We start from the raw sequence: 19,710 nt of genomic DNA on the forward strand, positions 1-19,710 counted from the left end.
AAATTCTGCAGTGCGTCTTCATCGGCAAGCAGACGGTGTAGGCTTGATAAGTGTGATCAGTGAAATATCTTTTAAAGAGGCTTCTTTCAGAGGGATAAGACACTGAAGCAAGAACAAAATGGCATTAGCATGCCTTTTTCAATTGATCACTTTTTTTATCTTTTTCAAAAATGTTCTTCTACTGCCCAGGAGAACGTCACCAAGCTTCAGAGAACCCTGGGCAGCCAGGAAGAGTTCGACAAGGCCAAGCAGAAGTTTGTCCAGTGGCTGGAAGCCGCACAGAGAAAACTCAACGCTGCCAAAGAGCCCGGCACGGACTTGGCCACTGTGCAGAATCACCTCGCAGAACTCAAGGTGTGACAGTGTTAATGAATTTGAGTTTTTGCTGATATCGCAATCGTCGCAATGCGCTCTTTGCAATAAGCTAACATTCACCACTGATCATAGCTTTGTGCTATGGCTTGAGGTGTTATTGAAGCACATGGGTGAATGCACGATGGTTTCAGCTTGATAGCAGATGGTTTGCTAAAAATTTGTATCTGTGAACTGCTTACCATATACAGTGCAGAAGCAGAAATTCTATCGGAAAGAATAAATATAAAGAATAAATATATATATATATAGAACTGGGTGAACTTTGGCCCCAAAAGCGAAGTGCTAATTGAGCAGTAACAATCTCGACAAGCAGAGAAGCTGTCGGCGAATCAAGACTGAAATGGTTCTTGGCCAACCGCTATCTATACATGATCCAGAAATTACATGATGCATACATATGATGCAGAAAATATGTGATGCAGAAACGCCCGTGTACATCTCGTTAAACGTTCGTGAAGGAGCTGGAAGTGTCAAGTAGAAGGCACACTCAGATAGGGTGATAACAGCGCAAATTTGAGAACGCAACACGTCCGTCGACGTGCACAGGTGATGGGAAAACTTGCACTTCAATGCATAAAACACTGAGACTGTCACTTCAGCAGCAATAAGAAAACAGAACTAAACGTCACTCATTAACACAGTAATTGAGATAATTGAGACAACATAGCATTACATATTGAGACTGTTTCGATTCTGTTATGTGATCAGATCTCGTCACTTCCTTGCTCTGCTGTTGAGTCGAGCTTGTTCATGTCTTCGTTTTCACACTTGTGTTCTCACGTCTCGTTTCAGGAACTTCATCAGAGCCTTTCTGAAGGAAAGCAGCTGTTTGATGTAGTCACTGAGGCAGCCAGTAAGACGCAAGGCGGCCTCTCCGATGTTAGCCAGGGTCCTATTCGCTCTCAGGTAATTCTCGGCTTTTGTAATTTGCTTGCTTGCATGTATGGATAGATAATGCATTAATATATTTGCCTGGCAAGTTGAAGAAGAGAGCAGACACGAACAGATCAAGGATGAAAGAGGGACAGCCTTTTAACAATCTCTTTAAGCGGATATATACTGAAAACTTAGCAAAGGCTTGAAGTAATTAATGAAAACAGACATTTCCACTTGGCATATTCCCTTAACCCAGCAGCATTTACTGAATATTCGTCCCAAAAATATGCAAAGGAATGCATCGGTGTTCCACGAACTTTGATTGTGCGCTGCTCGGGCAAGGCGTCGTGGATGAATGACTTGTGGAAAGCAAGTTTGCGGACAGATAATCTCAAAACTGGTGCTACCTTTGGACACCTACTAAGTTGACAAGCCTTAAACACTGACTGGCTTCAATTTTGTGATTGCAGCATGTCATCATCATCATCATCATCATTTATTTACTCTTATAGGTCCCAGTTATGTAAGGGCAGCAAGGAATTTTTCAAATTTAATCACTGATTTGGAAAGGCCGGCATCAAAAGCACGGACACAAGAGAAACAGACGACATAAACAGCAACTACCAAATTTCTTTTTTGCTCCTCTGTGTCCATGTTTATTTCACGTACCTTTTCAAATTATAAATTATTACTACTCACTCAGCTTTCTGTCTTTTTAGTCAGTGAATTTTAACCAGTTAATACATTACTTAGTCATTAATGCACAGTTTCTTATGTCTACTGGCAGAAGATAATGTGTCATTAAGAAAAATTCAGTGGTGATTTAGCGGGGATTTAGCGGTTATTTAGCGGTAAATGCAAGAGAAATATGTTAGGCATTACTGAATAAATGCGCTAGCATTTATCTTTGAGGTATTGGATCTAAGGTTTAAACCGGGTTCATTACATTGCAAAGTGTTGTTCAGACGCTCACTCGACACATGCCCTGCCTCTTTGAGGAGCGAAGTGCAACTCGTGGTGTTCCGGAGCAGACCACTATTAGTTGCACTACATATACATGCACATATACAGGTTCTTCTAAGCTCTCCTATCCCATCTCTACCTCTACCCCATGACCAGCCTTTCCACACTTCACACACGCACACTTTTTCCACTTCCATACTCCTTAATGCTAATGCATTAAAAAGATTAAACGCCTGGTATGCTAGCAGCTTGTCACTTTATCTGGCCTTATCAACCAGCCATGACGGGAGGTTATTTCCTGATGGCAGCAATCTCGCAAACTTTGAGAATGTCCTTGGAGATCGGAGATTTACATACCTTTGGTATGAGAACCTCCGACTTCGGCAAATTACAAGTTACAAGATACCAAACTGTTGTGATCATCTCTTCCCCAGGTGGATAGTCTACGCGACCAACTAACCACGCTCGAGCAACTGACGAGCGAGGCGACCGGCAGGCTGGCAGTCTCTCCAGTCCCGCTGGCAAGAGCTGATGCAGGGAGCCGACACCCTGAAGGCTTCGCTCCAGGAAGTCGAAGAGTCGCTGAAGGAGCGACCCGTGTCGGGCGGAGACCTTGTCCAAATCCGCTGCCTTGTCGAGCAGTACAAGGTGTTTATACACTTGTTTATATACGTGCTTATCTGTGTCGTTATCTACACCTGGGACTTCCCGCAAACGGAGTGCAAGTGGCCCTGACACAGCCCGCGACTGAACAGACCGACTGGAACAATTTGTTTTAGTTGCCTAGCCTCACGTTTATTCATTTTATACACATAGTTGTATAGAATGTGTGTTCAGCCTACATACCGAATTACTCTATCAGAAATTATCTAATTAGTTTACATACCTTTTATGTTTAGTATAATGTCTATGTTAACTTAGCATGGTTGCACACAGTAGCATCAGTTTGTCATAATGTTTTATCCTGTAAGAATTTTAAATTTATGAACTTATTTTATATGACTGTGTGCTCATTATGCACAATGCAGTTTTTACAGCTGGTTTGTAGATTTGCCTTGCATAATCTTTCTTTGTGTTTTGCAAAATGCACTGTTAAAGCAAGTGCCCGTACAGCTGTTGATGGCTGATGTAGGTTGTGTGTCTAGACTTTAGCACGATTTGCCTAAGAATTGTGAGGCAGTTAAAGCTATTCGCCTCATTTTCTTAATTAGGTAACTTATGCTACATGGTGGCTGGTATTAAAATGTGACACAGTCGACTAAGCATGATGCAACAGTTTGTTGCAAGTTCTACACAACGGAATTTTGAAGGACCAGAACTGTTGTGTTCACAGTTGTTGCAGGTTTCATACAAGATTTTTAAGGACCAGGGTTGTTTTTCATACATATTTGTTTTGTTGCCATCGCCAGTTGCTGCGTTTTAAGCCCTAGAAACAAGATAAGCAAAAAAAAAGTACTCATTTAGGCTTGAAGATTTGTATTGTGCCTTACAAAATAATCTTACACCTCTAACACCTAGGTTCAGTACCTAATATAGTTAGTTTGTGCCCATCATTCACTGTTCATGCTGCTCTGGTGATTATAATTATTTCATCTTTCGTACTTATTTTATACACCTATTTTCTGTACTTATCTGTAGATAGCTATATACTGCCCTGTATATTAATTCTCTACCACATCTGACTTCCTCCAAATGTAAACCAAAAACTGCTTTTGTATTTTTTTTAATGTACATTCTGTTCGGTTAGCAGTTGAAATTCACCACTTAAGTTTGTGTTGCATATATTGTGTATATTTATTTCACACTTTGTTTATAGGCTTGTATCACATTTATCTCACTGTTCTCCCCTCTGGCCCTTGTGTCTTCCAATAAGGCCTCGTCATTTATCATCGCAGAGTGAGAAAAACTACCTGTAAGGACTCTGTAAGCAATAAACTGAGTCACTACATCTCTCGAATCCTTAGTAGTCGTGCTTTCCTCGTGCATGAGCCTTAGATTTAGCTAACGTAGTTGCACGTTAACTAATTGCTCAGAATTTTCGCGCCGCAAGTACAGAAAAGGTAAGGGTATAACGCAGTGCTCTAGCGTGCGTCGAGAAATGGGATTCCTTTCGTCATAGTGCATGTGTTTCATTGCACTTTAGTTCGTGGTTAGTTCTGCTAGTTAACGAAGATCAATGGACTAAAGAGGATTGCCATAATCTCTGTCTACTGACAGCACACGGCCCGAAACCTGGACGACCACAAGCAGAAGCTGAAGGAGCTTCGAGTCGAAGCGTCCGAATTGGCCGAGAAGACGGATGGCGGCGAAGTGCTTCCTGTCCTACAAGAAATGGCGAAACAGCTGGAGTCACTTCAAAAGAAGTGTCAGGTACTTTTCATTTTATCTTTTTTTTGTTCTTTTGCATTAAACTGAGTACTGAGTTCTTTTGTTTGGAAGTAGACCTTTCACTGCTTACATTTCACTTCTATAAATGCATAGTTAGAAGAATTCGCATGTATTCTATCTAAAGCTTAATCTCATTATGCACAATCTTTCTTGCGCTAATAAAAACTCCACTGCAGGAAAGAGAAAGAGGAGTTGAAGAAGAACGCAATGTTTGCGAGAACCTGCAAGCATTCTTTTTATTTCCTGGCCCCGTATCTTTGTTGTTTTTCTTGTAAAGTAGTGACGTGCCAACTAGTAAAATTAGCAGTCCTGATTCTAGCGGTGACAGTAATACTGGTAAATTCTTTTTCCATATTGTGGAGGAGGTTAGTTAGTGTGAGCACAGCGCTCGGCAGTTGAACACTTGCCAGGAAGAGCATAAATAGGTGCATACCAGTCGCACGGCACCATTGAGGGTTATATGCAATGGTCATTTGAACAGGTTTTGATTTTGCCATGATATTATGTGCTTACCTGCTGTGATAGCTATGGTACCCTGCTGCTGAACATGAGGTCATAGGTTCAATTCCAAGTCTTGGTGGCCATATTGAAATAGGGATGGAATCCAAAAGTGCTTGTGTGTATTTGTTTAGGTGTGCATTAAATGACTCTGTGATTAGAATTTATCCACACAAGGGTTGTAAAATGAGCCTTTTTGGTACATACGTGTGTGAATAGTTGGACACACCATGAAAAAAAGAAAAACAGTACAAGACTAGACAACATGAGAGCAATCAATTCACAGTGCTCCAGTCTCTGTTGTATGATTGATTGAAGAATCAATCAGCCAATCAATAGTTGAACCCAATCAGTCGACATTTTACTGCCACTTTATTTCTGCTAATACATAACTAGGATCACCGGCACGTATTCTTCCACTCTTGATTGCCTTTCTTTAATTAATTAATTGATTGATTGATTGATTGAGCAATCAGTCTTTTAAACAATCATTAAACCCAATCAGTCAACCAATTTGACAAGCAAACACAAATGTTCTTTCCTTTTAGGCCACACTGGACTCGCTGGAGTCGGAACTGCACGATGCCCAGAGCTACCAGAAGGCACTACAGGAGGCTGAGAAGTGGCTTCTGCAGATGTCGTTCCCAGTAATGGCTCAACATTCACTTCAGGTGCTCAACAAGCAGCAGACGCAAGAACAACTTGACAAGTACAAGGTAAAGTCCCACTGCTGGCATGGGATAGGACTTTCTCGGATTCATTCAAAGCCGGCTAGGTCAAACAAACTTGATTGCCTGGACTCCAAAATTGAGATTCGACTTTTCCTTGTTAGTGCTAAACCTTGTAGCTACGGATCAGCTTAATGTATAACCTATAAAAGCTTCGTTATAGTAAACTTGCATCCGGCGTGGAAGTACCTCCGTTAAATCCGACAGTCACATAACACAGCATGGTAGAGTAGAGCACGGAATAAATATATCAGAAGTATTCAAAGTACAGCTGATGTAGTAGTATCGTAGCAGTAGTAGTACTAATAGTATTAATAATAGAAAGAGAGAAAATAACAGATGAAAGGCAGCTGAGGTTAACCAGAGTAGCTGCACGGTTGGCTTCTTTGCTACAGGAGTGAAGAGAAAGGGTAGGAGAGATGATCAGAAAAGAAGCTATGAAAAGAATCTGCCTGCGCAGCCACAAGAAGCCACAACTGATGACTACAGTCTTTCATACAGTCTCGATGCTATAGATTTCTATTGAGACTATATGTAGAACACTTCTAGTTTCCCGGCCATATTAATCACTAACTTTAGCCTCATCTTTATTTTGTGATTGTCCTCCATATAGTAGAATTCCGTTAATTCGACTTCGGGTAATTCGATCTGGCCGATAATCCCAGCCAGCGACCATGCATATCTATGGGCCCAAACTTTCTTTATTTTGATCCCAAAACTGGCCTTCACCAGATAATTCGAACTTGACCAGTCAGCATGTAAGCGCCTGCCTGACCCCCATAGTGAGCGCAATAGCGACCCCTTTAGTGCCAGCGTCTGTCTCGGTAGAGCTTAAGAGACAGTGAATGCATTGAACACACATCATCTCCTGTCGAAAACACCTATTTTCTGCCTTCCCTAGGAAGATTTTCGAGCAATAACCATAGCTAATAATGTCTGATTACGGATACTAACACAATTGTAATATGCCCCCCCCCTCCCTTTTTTTTTTTTGCAAATATATTGGGATGAAAATTTCGGGCACAGTGCACCCCAATCGGAACACAATACCACCAACCGCCTTTGTGGCGTTTGTATGCTTTACCGCATAACCCAATTGTATTGCAGCGAAGCTGACTTTAAAAAAATTGTGTGTCACAATTGACTTCAGAAAGTTTGCTGCAATTGTGCAACACATATTAGACACTTTCCCATTTTTCATGTTAGAAAATCGGGTACATGTTAGATTTCTACTTAGTTCAGCTGACTTAATGTCACTTTTACGTTAGTTTTCTACTTTGGGCACATAGCAAGTGGGTGTACATTTGACTTAGGGTGTGTGTTAGAATTGGAAAAACACTGCCAAATGATTCAGCGGTATGTTCTGGCACTTTTTTATGCATCTTGTTTAATTCGACCCACCAGATGATCAGATCAATTTCGTCGGTCCCGTCAGGGTCGAATTAATGAAAGTTGACCATACAGCCTTGTCAGCTCTTGGGCCCATTTGGATTCCTCTTACCTTGAAGTCGATTGCAGTTGCCTTCTTGCTCGTACACACCTTGTTTCTTCTTACTGCTGTTTCACCTGAACAAATCGTCATGCCTTCACCTGTGAACACTTTACATGATTTGCTTAAATTTTTGGCTCTCAGGGCATTCTGGCGGAGGTCAAGCAGTACCAGTCCACCCTTGATGATGTGAAGGCCAAGGGTCGGGGACTGGTCAACCGCTACAAGAAGGACGCGCCCCAGCTTGAGCAGCAAGTGCAGTCTCAGCTCGACAACATCCAGGAGAGCTATGACGCACTGCTGACCGGTGCAAACCAAGTCCTGGTGAGTACGACCCAATTTACGGGTAGACTTCCTAATTTCTGTAGGGCTCTTAAAAATGCATTAACAAAGTAATTAGCATGTGCAGCATTCAATGTGCGAAGCACGACACACTGTTATACAGCCCCTGGAACATTCAATACCTTATGTTGGTGAGCTGAGCAGCTTATCACTGCTTTATAGGCTTAAGTGAGAGCTGTGCACATCTAAGCAACCTGCGTGCTTTTCACTATCTTCCAAAAGAGGTGTATTGCCGCACTATAAAATGTGCTGAAGTTCAAGCACTGAAATTATTACAATTTGTTCATGCAGGTCCGTTAAATGCAAAGTGCTAAATAAATGATGGGCTCTTGTATACTTTTAACTGCAGGCGGAGACGTGACAATGGAATCTTGTTGGGGAATTGTTCACATGCTGTTGTGACTGCAGTATTTATTACAGTTACCCGTCGCCTTGTTGGTCACATTGTGCAACCACTGCTATCTAAAGGGTCTCTCGGTTTCTTGTCGTGCTTGAACTGTATTCTCCACGTCACTGTTTACACATAAACTTTCTGCCTGTAGGCTCGTCTCGAGAGTGCTCTGCAGAAGTTCATCAGCTACGAGACGATGCTCGAGGTCTGTGACAAGCTGCTGGAGGAACTGGAGCCCAAGATTTCCGCGCTCTCTGAGGACACTCCCAAAACAGCAGAGGCCTCCAAGATCAAGCTGGAAACTTGCAAGGTTTGTCATTCTTTCTGGTGGTCATTGAAGCACATGTAGCTTTCCTTTTTTTCGTATGCTGTTTCAATAAGGATACTTGTCGACATGCCGACAAGACTCTTGCCAGCGAGACTTCTGCCATCTGGACATGCCAGTAGGTCTCTTGACAACATGATTGTTGCTGATAAGACTCTTCGCTTATGCTGACAAAACTATTGCTGACAAAGCTTGCTGCCTAGAGCCCTCTTGTCAAAACATTAACTAGTTGTTTTCCCCCCAGTTTTCTTTTAACCTCCACCTTCTAAATACCATTTGGGGTGTTCTGATTTTCTTGTTGTACATTTTGTAAGTTCGCTTGAGCTGGTACAATTGTAATGTGTTGCTTATAGGTTGGAACGTTGGGTAGAGAATAATTTTGCTATGAAAAGGTAGAGTCTTTCTTTTACTGATACTTGATGTTGTTCACACTACAGTAAGACTGTCTACGTTTGCACATTTCAATTTTGTTGTAAGCAAGCTACTGGTTATTTTTTTTTTTCATTGCTATACTCAATTATATTGTATCCAATACTGTCTGCTTGTGTATTATTAGATCGTTTACACAAACAGATTGCCTATTACTACCATGGCAACCAAAGGAATAAGCGTACAGTGAAGTCATAGCATAGCAAATGTTTGATTTCAGAAAGGTGTGTAGATGTGGCCATTTTTTTTTTTTTTTTTTTTTGCACTGAGGTAGCATTGCAGTTTGTCACCTGTTGTTGGGAGGCAGTTTGGAGGCTAACACCACATTGAAAGGGCTAATTCAAAGGGCAGTTTTTCAGTATCTCATGTTGGAGTTGGGGATTGTGGATATCACATCCAACCAAACTGTTGTGACTGACTACCCAAATTTTGTCTGCTGAACTGAATGTGGGAAACATGCTTATGGTATTTGATTGCCAACTGTCAACAGGGCATGCTCTCCCAACTCACCGAAGCGAGGACCCAGTTCCAAGAGGCCATTCAGGGCTGCATTGAGGCAGTGTCCTCAGTAAGCAGGCCGTCTAGCCCGGAGGTGGCTACGGTCTTCAGTGTTCCAGAACAGGAGGCCAGCATCAAGATTCGCCTCCAGGACAACATTGAGCAGGTGCCCGCCCTTTTATAAACTTTTTATTGTCTCTTGATAGAAGTGTTGGCTTTCTGCAAACTGTTGGTGGTACCAGTGATACCAGATTTGTTGTCGTTATGTTTTGCTTGTGACTAACACACTTTTGTGAGCTTTCATAACGAAAAAAAAAAAAAAAGTTCTGATAACTGTCGAGATGTAGTGTAGAGAAGGACAGTGACAAGCCCGCTGCTTTCCCCTTGGAAGAACACCTGCCTGACCTAAGCCATCCTAAGTCATTTAGATTGCACCTTAGAATATATAGAAACATTGTCACTGCCTGTGGTAAATTTAAACATTGTACAGCTGTAAAAGGTAATAAGATATGCCATTGTGTTTTATGGTATAATACTTCAATATAATGGTGTGATTATTATTTACTTGCACACATTCGCAATTGTTTTAAGTCAGAACAGATTTCAAGCGCAACGGAGGCACTGCATGGCACACTGCTTGTTAGTGACAGTGCTTTTCGTGCCCTTTTGTTGAGTGAGCGCGCTTTAATTAGTGTTGTTTTAAATGAGCTTGTGACTTGTCAGTGTTCCTCATGATGCTCCTTTACTTTCAGTTGGAGGCCATCGCTGCCCAACTGGAGGTTCAGCTCAGAGGCTTTGAGGAAGCAGGACGCAAGCGAGCTGCTATTGAGGACTGGATTGTCGAGAAGCAGTCCATTGTTACGCAGTTGGGAAGTGCGAAGTTTCCTCCGCAGACACTGGCACTGCAGGCTCAACTTAGGCAGCTTGAGGCAAGTTTTTATCATCAATACACACATCAAATCTGTGCAGCAGAACTCTTGCGCTTTGAAAAGACTGTGGGGTTGATGAGGCCTTTTAGAGCAAAATTCCCATTACGCATCAGTTCAAACACATGGAAGCACATTTATTGGTCTTTGGATACAATAATGCCAGCTATTCAAAATGCAAGGATTAGTTCTTTGATGAGACACAGAGAGGAATCAAAGTTTGACTCGCCTCGTAAGGATACTGAATGAATGTTTACCCATGCCTTCAAGGCATAGGTAATTCAGCGGATGCCGTGCTGTGAACCGAAGCGCATATGAGCAATCGCATTTGCCCAGGCCTGCGCCACACTCTGAAACTAAATGGGGAGCTTTCCGCGGGATAGTCCTGCGAAGGGCACCGACGTCTCCTAGCCAAAGAGGGGGAAGTCGAGCTGTACACAGCATCAGCTGGTGCTAGCATAAGAAAGCTCGCGCCTTTCTTGCCGTAACTGTGTAACTGCAACTCCGGCACCCGCCATCATGTGTGTGTCAAACGGAAAAGCAAAACGTCGCGATACATGAGAGTCCTTGTGGGTGGAAATGAACGTAGGGAAATGTGAGAGAATCGAGCATCTCCACAAGGCGTAGTCTAGGACGTCTCGGTCATGGAAGTACTATTGTAATTTCTTTGTAAGCCCCGCAATAACAGCATTTTTCTAGTTGAAATGCAGTGCTGTTACGTTTTTATTATTATTATTATTATTATTATTATTATTATTATTATTATTATTATTATTATTATTATTTTACTTAGTGTGGCAGCATCCTGATAGAGCTATGATGCAGTGCGACCACATCTTAATATTTTCACTCATGTAGTTATGGTTAATTGGCACTCTTGCCATTTAACCATAATTGTCATCACTTGCAGGCAACCCATTCATCAACTAAGTCATTTTGTTTTACTGTAATGATGGTCGCTAACTGAACTGCAGAATTTCTGCCCACTTTTAGATAACCATTGGCTACAGCTTTGCTGAAATCCACGTGTGCTAACTTAAATGAAACAAATCAAGTCATCTGGTTAAGAGGTCCTTCAATTCCATAATTACTGTTTTGATTAATGAAGTTGTCGCTGGCTACCAGAACCATTATTGCACTTTCTAATTTACAGTGTGCAAATTTCAGGGTTGTCAGAAGTGCAAAGCACAGTAGAATGCAGCAACCAGAGGAACATGTTCACAAACATGCTGAACATGCAACTACCTCATGAGGAATTGGCTTCAGTGATTTAAAACCTGGAAAACATTTAGCGTGAAACGTATAAGCAAAGTTCTATTGCCCTGAGCCAGACACCATTCTTGTGGCATCGCCAAACAACTTCACAGCAGGCATAAAGATGTGGCAAAAAAAAAAAGAGTCTTCTCATTGTTAACCAGTCAAGTTACCTCTGCAGGATATCAAGCATGAGGTTTCTGAAAAGTTGACAGCCGTGGATGCCCTGGAGCTGAAGTCGGGAACGCCAGGAGCAAGCGAGGCTGCTCTGCGAGACCGTCTCCACCAACTGGAAGCACAGGTTTGTGTCCGAGGAGTTTACAGTAATGATAGAGTAAAGGTACAGTACAGCCAAACCTCAACACAGTTAACGGCTGATTTTCCAGACGCCCGATTTTTTGGACATGCCCAATAATTCGGACGCCTTTGCGGCACCCCCATTGAGTGTGTGTGTAAGAACGTCTGAAATTTCGGATGCAAAAACCCTTCGCCGTCCTATTTTCCGGACTTTTTGCCATGACCGTAGGTCCGAAATGGTGTTACCGAAGCGACCACCGCCGCCATTTTGATTATCTTGCCGCCTCACACAGGCACTCCCACACGCAGATCCGCTGAAAGCTGTAGCTACCACCGCGGCAACGCTCGGCCTACATGTTTTCGATGTTTGCTACCAAGCTTCTTGCTGTTCGGTGCCGTGTTTTTTATTGCAAGAATTCGCCACTGTCAGCAACGGCGCTTACTCCGCCTTTGTAATCCTCACTAGTGGCTTCGAAGCTTGGAAAGCGTGACACGTTGCATAATGCCGGTTCCCGAAGGATCAGCTTCGCCTCAGTACAGCAGTGTTACTCAGTGAAACATATGCGAAGTATTGCGGTGAAGCATACCAACAGTGGGAAGAGGCAATTGTCACGGGCAGCAGTATGTATTCCGTAATTATACATGCGTGCACCCGCCGTCTCCTATCACAGTACAAGCACCAATACCCATAATCAGTGTACTGGCATGTCTTTAGAGCTATTTTGTATGGGCCTTTGGGGATTTGAGCCCTCGGGGGCAATAAATGACATGCATTAAATTTCTCAGGCTGCCTGATCTTTCAGATGTTTCCATGGCCCCTAGGGAGTCTGAAAAATTGGACGTTGACTGTATAGCAAACACGAATATAATGAATTGAGTATGAAATGTTTATTGCTAATATCGGCATGTAACGAATATATGCTTATAACGAATATTGAATGCAATGAAGATATTTTTGTTTCTAGGTGTGACTGTTTTAATTGAGGTTGAACACTATTAACAGTCACTATTTTAAATTTAAAAGAAATGTCTAGCACTCTTGTTATCCTTCACCCGCCTGATAAGAGTCGCTGCAAAGTCATCAAATCACCCAAGTTTTCATTACTATTTTGCCCGCAAGGCCAGATATTCAATTCTTATAGAAAGAACTTGCACGGAATTCACTGTCAATTTATTGCTGATTGCTCCTGATGCATACCTACTGCACTCATCTGAAATGTGATGAATGTTCAAATCACCAGCATTGCCTAAAAAGGTTAGTTAATAGATTAAATTATGAGGTGCATAACCACTTTTAAGCAATGCGCACATGAAATACTGCTACCCTACCTTTCTTATAAACTGTTCAGAGTACACAGTTCTGAATCAGTGGGTGTCAAAGCTACAAGAGCGACATTTTCAAACTAATACTGACCAGAGAAGCTTGTGTGTCACGGAAAAGCTGGCCTGAAGCACCGCAAGCTCGCAGTGCAGTTCTGCCGTAAACAACCAAATCGTATATACTGTTCATTCCGGTTAGAGTGGTTAAATGCAAGAACACCAACATTCAATGAAGTTAGCGCAGTTTACCATTACATTTCTAAAAACAACTGCGACAAATACTTCATTTTCGGCGATGTAGGAGCCCCCAAGGTCAAAAGGATTGCTAAAGGGGAGCTTCTAATATAAAGTGTGCGCAGCATGGTGCATACAGGAGTCAGTAGCGAGTTGGTAATTACAAACACGGACCTGACGAACACAGAGTGAAATGAAATTTAGACGCGCTATACAACAGCTAAACCACAGCATTACCAAATTAACAGCAAAAGACAGTGCGGTTTCACAATGCACAATGCAATTACAATGAATGAAATAACAAAAAGAACAATAGAAAATACATTTGTAGAACGCAAATGTGCCAAGACTTTGGTAGACATTGAAACCTCTAGCGGCACAAATTACTCTTGAATCTTCCGTTACAGCGCTATTCATAGTGCCTAGTGCAGTTTGACTGGTGAAAAGAAGGAGTTCCCGAATGGTTAACGAAAATTGGAACAACAAAGCAATGGTGGCTAAGGGAAACGTGTTTTGAACTTTGGCACATCAAGCTATGCACGCCCTGTGCCTGCAGGTCTCCCAAGTGGCGGGCGCCAGAGCTACCCAGCTGGAGACTCTGGAAGAGTACAACACCCTGGCTGGCCAAGTGGACGTGAGACTGACCGCCGTCGAGTCGTCGCTGGACAGCACGCAGCGCCCCACAGTGGGCGACGCGAAGCAGCGCTTGCAGACACTTAACGTGAGCTCAGGATTCTGTTCTGATTTTTTTTTTTTTCAAACATTCAGTTGTTGCATTATGTGAACTTCTTATCAGTATTGTTAAGGTCAGATAGGCTTTACGTAAACTAAAGCCAAGGATTATGGCTGACATACGAAGCAGATATATAAGCATTCAAGATTAGTCGGAACAAGCTTTTAGCTAAGAATTATGTTGCTCTGTTTTGTCAGCACTCGGTGCTCACTTCTTTTTCTTTTTTTCTTCTTTTTTTTCTTTATTTTTTTTTATGGGCTGGACTGAACAGAAAAGAACTGCCTGAAATTTTTGAACTGCCTTGCATTTATGAATTGGAGAACATCTCGCATTATATATTAGAAGCACAGGTACCTAGCTATCTGTGAAAATCATTGTTTAAGTATTGCGAAATTGATTTGGCACGCTATATGCTTTACCGCACAATGCATTTCTTGTTTTTATTGAGCTGTTGGCCTGTCACACTCAACTGGTCTTTTTCTTTGCTCGTTCGACAAAATCTGTTCACACACCTTCTTAATTAAGGTAACGTGTGTAAGTAAGGTGTTTACCACGGAAAGCCATAGGGTGAAAGAAAAAACAATTTCCTCTTTGTAGGTTTTGCTGGACGAGGTGAACAGCATTGGCAGCGATGTAGGCGACCTCAGGGGCAAAATTGCCGTTCTCACCAAGTGCCTTGAGCCAGACGACAAGGCCAAGTGCGACGACCAACTCAAGTAAGTGTGCCACCACTCTGAAATGCGGTTGCTGCTACTATCCGAGATAACATTAGACACCGAGCGTTCAGGCCATGATTGCTAAATTTATTGCTGCTGTCTTGCCTAGCAGTACTAGAAGTGTTGTTTACAGAGACTCTTAACTTTCAGTTACTTTTTTAAACATTAGAATTGCAGGGCATAAACTTATACTCTGAAAGAACCTATAGTGCTCATTACTTTCATAGTACAGCCAAACCTCCATATAACGAAGTTGTACTTGCAGCAAAAAACTTCATTATATCGAGGTTTTGTTAATTCAATGGAACTAAGATGAGGAAATAAAGATAGCTTGTTACATCGCGAATTTGGTTACATCGAGGTTCGTTATATTGAGGTTTGACCATATCAGTCTTCTCACATGTGAGGCTGTGTGGTGTTAATTCTTTCTCTCTCTTTAACATTTTACTAGCCATAAGGTCAGTAGCACATCTACTTCTGAGCTTTCAAATCTCATGCATGCACTTAGAACATTACAGTGGTGAATTTATACTTATAACTCAGAGAACTTCATCTTCTTATCTGTGAGTTTAATATTTTACAACTATTTTGTTGAACACTTTGAACACCGTTTCTTTTTCTTGTCTATGCTACGTGGGTAAAAGACCAAGGAGCCAGTGTTGTCAAATAATAACAAAGCTGACGAGAGAGAGAGTTAGTTACAGCAGTTTTGCAGAGGTTCTTATATTGAGGGCAGCATGGCAGTGGCTTCGAAGAATGACAGTGTTGGCAACATAAAGTTTGTTGTAGCAGTTAGTTGAGGCTTTTATACTCTTTGATTTATAACTTTCTAGCTCCATGCGACACGTGAAATTGGCTTTTTAAAGATGGGGAATCCTTGAAGAGGAGCTGAACATTGTGGTGTTTGCCTTACAGGTGCCTTGAAGGAAAGTGCGACGAGCTGCGCAAGCGGATACTCCGCAGGACCAAGAGCTTGGACCTGATCCAGAATGGACTGGACGCCCTGTACTCCGAAGCGGCCACCACGGAAAAGTGGCTTCAGGAGAAGCAAGCCTCCCTGGAGCAGCTGCCAAACCCTGGCTACCAGAGCACCAGCGTCGAAGCAGCACTGCAGGGAATGAAGGTTGGATTCGAATGTCATTGCTTTAATTGACGTTGTGGTGCATTGCCAATGAAGTTTACTTTGAGTGGCCACTATCTTGGTGTGTTCGTTTACATAACTTCTGCACAGAGGTACCACTGGATACTGGTGTTAAGTTTGCAGTAAGTGCACATACGCGCACTAAATACACTGAGCTCATAAACTGTACTGCGGTCACATGCCTAAGTCAATACAGATTGAAGTTGGTGCAGATTAACTGTTGCTGTATTTAGTTTTCGAGCATGCTTAACCTTTTTTCAAATTCACTTTTGTATGCATTTCGGATGGAATTTAGTGGTAGTGTGAGCTGGCCTTTCCATTCACACCGCTTCTGCCAAAGGGTACCACTCGATATCGCAATTAAGTTTGCACTAATGCGCATAGGACACTGGTGTGCTTAGCTCACGAATAGTATTGTGGTCACGTGCACACTTTCGAGCACGCTTGTGTGATTGCAGATTAAGCACTGCTTTATTTAATTTTCAGGCATGGTTGACTTTTATCCTGCTGTACTCACTCATGCACCATGCTTTAATCACTTTTGGAAAGTGTGATGGAGATCAACTTCGATGAAGATCCTGTGTGACGGGTTACTAATTTAATCAATGGCACCTGCAGAACCTTAAAGCTATAGAACTTGTGGGCTAAGAATAAGACATTGAATGTCACAGCAAGAAATGGAAAACAGACACAAGACAAAAGAAGAGACAAAGACAAGAGGTGTTTTTAGCTTTCTTTCGTGTTATGTGAAACATGATACCATCACCAATGCATGAACTGAATGTTTCATAAATAAACTTAAGGGGTATTTTCATTAATGGCAAAAATAATTCTAGTTGCAACTAGAAAGTAAGAGTGCTTCTCCGCAGCCATGTTCATATTGTCCTTACAGAACAAAATTTCTGGCTTTTAAAAATAAAACTTTAACATGTTTATTAATAAAGCATGTTATTAGTATCTTTCTTATTATGGTATTTCTTGGCTTTGATTGCAGTATTAGTCAAACTTTAAGTTAGCAGGTATGCTGCCGTGGTCGGCTTGTTCCCATTCCGCAACGTATCCGCAACATTTTCTCTCTCTTCTAGGCCGAACAGCGGCAAGTGGAGAACAAGCGGGCCGTGGTGCAGGACTTTGAGAAGCGCATCGAGTCCTTCTCGCACGAGCTGGACAGCTTGGACGCTCAGCAGCTCGAGCAGATGATGCAGGACCTGAAGACACGCTTTGCCGATCTTCTCAGCCTTCTTGCGTCGCACACTGACAGCCTGACGGAGCTGCTCAACAAGACCTGCCGCCTCGACGACGAGCTGGAGATTGTGCGGCAGTGGTTGCGCTGAGAAGGAACAGGACCTGCGGAGGGTCGGGGCTCCCGCGCAGGACGCCAATGATGCCAGAAACCTTCTTAGTTCAGTTCAGGTGAGAGAAGTGTGAGGGTACTAGGATTGACTTTTCTGATTAAGTGGACCAGAAGCCTTTATCGTAGCGTGTAATGACCGTGACATAGTAAACGTTGAAGCAATTCTTTGAACTTTGTGTTAAAACACAATTTTCGCGAACCATTCATTTATCAGCTGAAGAAGTTTGCTTTCCTGAGAATATAGAAACTGGTTCCCTTTCCACCATTCTGCATCACATAGGTGGATGGGAGTAGTATATATAGTTAAACCTCCATATAATGAACACGTCTATAACGAATTATTGGATATAACAAAGTAAGTAAAAATTGTCTCACCAACATCAGCATGTCAAAAACGTATATGTTTATAGCGAATATCGGACATAACGAAGGGGTTTGCGTGTCGGACGCGATTTCGTTATAACGAGGTTAGACAATAATTACCGAGTAATTATTTTCTGCAGAATTTTTCTTCATTCACTGATGGTGTAGTTTCAATTAAGATTTATTACTTTCTTGTTAGCTCTCACTCAAAGCTCATGGTCACGTTAAATATTGCTCTCCTTGAAATACTTCTAAAGGTCATTGGCACTTGTTTTCCAAATTTTTGCTATTGTAATTACATTGGCTTTTAAGCTTTGTACAGTTGAACAATGACCTAGTCAGGAAAGCACTAATTTCTGTGAAGGCATCTTTGTTTGAATTTATTTACAGTTATAATTCCTTCTAAAAGAGCTGTTCAAGTTTTCAAATTTTTAATACATAAATTGGGGAAGATTGCCAACACCAGGATCTCCTTAACTTTTCATATTTTCTATGCTTGCTGTAAAATCGCAGTCATCTGGATTCGCCATTTCACTTTCTTATGACTTTTCATGTTTTTCTGCAACTGTGCCTCGTTCAATCTCTTCAGTTTTCCTTCAGCGTATCGGTCGTGCAGATCTCATTGGATCCATTGTATCTCCAGGCTCTGCAGAAGGAAGTGAAAAACTTTGAAGAAACCAGGCTGGCCGGACTTGTAAAGCTTGCGAAGGATCTTGAGCCTGGGTGTGAGCCGGAGGACTGCGCAGCTTTGCAGAAGCTTGTTCAGGGTAAGAAATTTGTTGTAGTTCGGTGCACTTAACTGAAGGTAAACATGCACACCAATTTGGAAACTAGAGTGCTGGGATGACGAAACACAAAGAAAGAGGACACAAACATGTCCTCTGTTTATCAAACATGTTTTCATGTTTCATCGTCCCAGTGGTCTAACTTCCCATTGATGAAACTTGCCAACTTGCCCAACTATCCATTCTAATGCATACTGCAAAGAAATTGCATTCACTAAACACTGCATTACTGTGACTCCCTTTTCCATGTTCTGTTACTGTTGCAAAGGCAAGCTTTTTTATTCTTTGTTGTTTATTAACTGTAGGCAAATCTAAAGTTGGGCTATGTAGAGCCGGCTATCCCAAAACACAGTTAAGAAATTGAGGCTCCCCCTTTCTTCATATAACATGCATGCATATTGTTGTTGTTGTTGTTGTTGTTGTTTATTTATGCTGTCAACCCAATTAAGGGCCTTTACAGGAGTGGAAAAAAATAGAAGAAAAGATACAAAATTCTGCTACATCTCGAGCAAGAAAAATACCACAGCACACAGTGACACAGTAACACACAAGGCCCACACACACAAAAAAAATTGTAAGCATTCAAAGTAAAGCGCTCATTAGTGGGGCATGACTTATTTTAATAATGCTGTAGATGGCTAAGCTGCAGATTGTCATGCCTGGAACTCCACTTCATGGCCTTTTAAGTTGCGGGCAAAGTTAATGGCACATATTTCCTATATTTTCTTTTTCTTTCTTTTTTTTCGGATTCACTGCACATCACAAATTTTATCTAAAACTGTAATCTCAAGGACTTTCGTAAGGTGCAGTACCCAAGCTGCTAAACTGCTCTTTAAAGAATGCGAAGCATTATTCAAAACTGTTTGTACACATTAACTTTCCCGTGTCTTGTATTCACCCTTCTTCAATATGTGTTAGTGCGCTTCTTCACTGGAGCTTTATTTGCATGCAACGCGCAGTGTTCAATCTCTGTCGCTCCTACCTATTAGTGACAGATGTCATCGAGCATTGTAAGGGTCAGGCCCTCGATCATCTCTCATCGCAGAACCCGTCGAGAAAGTGAAGGAGCTCCAGCAGAACCTGGCCGAGCGTCTGAAGCAGCTTAAGGAGCTGGTTCAGCTGTACGACGAGTACCAGAAAGCTCTGTCGGCCGTCAAGTCACTCCTGAGCGAGACAGAGGCCTCGCTGGCGGCCGACCTGCTTCTCACCACAAGCGAAGAAGTGATTCGCGGACAGCTCGACACCCACCGTCGTCTGCAGGAGAGCGGTCGTCGCTTGCCTGCCG

The 19,710-nt window shown here is 42.2% G+C and overlaps 1 protein-coding gene across 1 annotated transcript; it reads left to right on the forward strand.

Annotated features, from left to right (window-relative positions):
- Positions 1-1,167: 1,167 nt before the first annotated feature.
- LOC119457859 (muscle-specific protein 300 kDa) lies at positions 1,168-19,710 on the forward strand. The gene is made up of 15 exons (XM_037719614.2): positions 1,168-1,281; positions 2,649-2,862; positions 4,432-4,584; positions 5,649-5,816; positions 7,462-7,641; positions 8,202-8,360; positions 9,295-9,468; positions 10,055-10,231; positions 11,664-11,783; positions 13,890-14,054; positions 14,664-14,782; positions 15,698-15,905; positions 17,009-17,336; positions 18,284-18,407; positions 19,471-19,710. The coding sequence occupies exons 2-13, from the start codon at positions 2,746-2,748 to the stop codon at positions 17,255-17,257; spliced, it is 1,989 nt and encodes a 662-aa protein (XP_037575542.1). The 5' UTR covers positions 1,168-1,281; positions 2,649-2,745; the 3' UTR covers positions 17,258-17,336; positions 18,284-18,407; positions 19,471-19,710.

Source organism: Dermacentor silvarum, chromosome 7, assembly GCF_013339745.2.
Source record: "Dermacentor silvarum isolate Dsil-2018 chromosome 7, BIME_Dsil_1.4, whole genome shotgun sequence".
NCBI lineage: Eukaryota > Metazoa > Arthropoda > Arachnida > Ixodida > Ixodidae > Dermacentor > Dermacentor silvarum.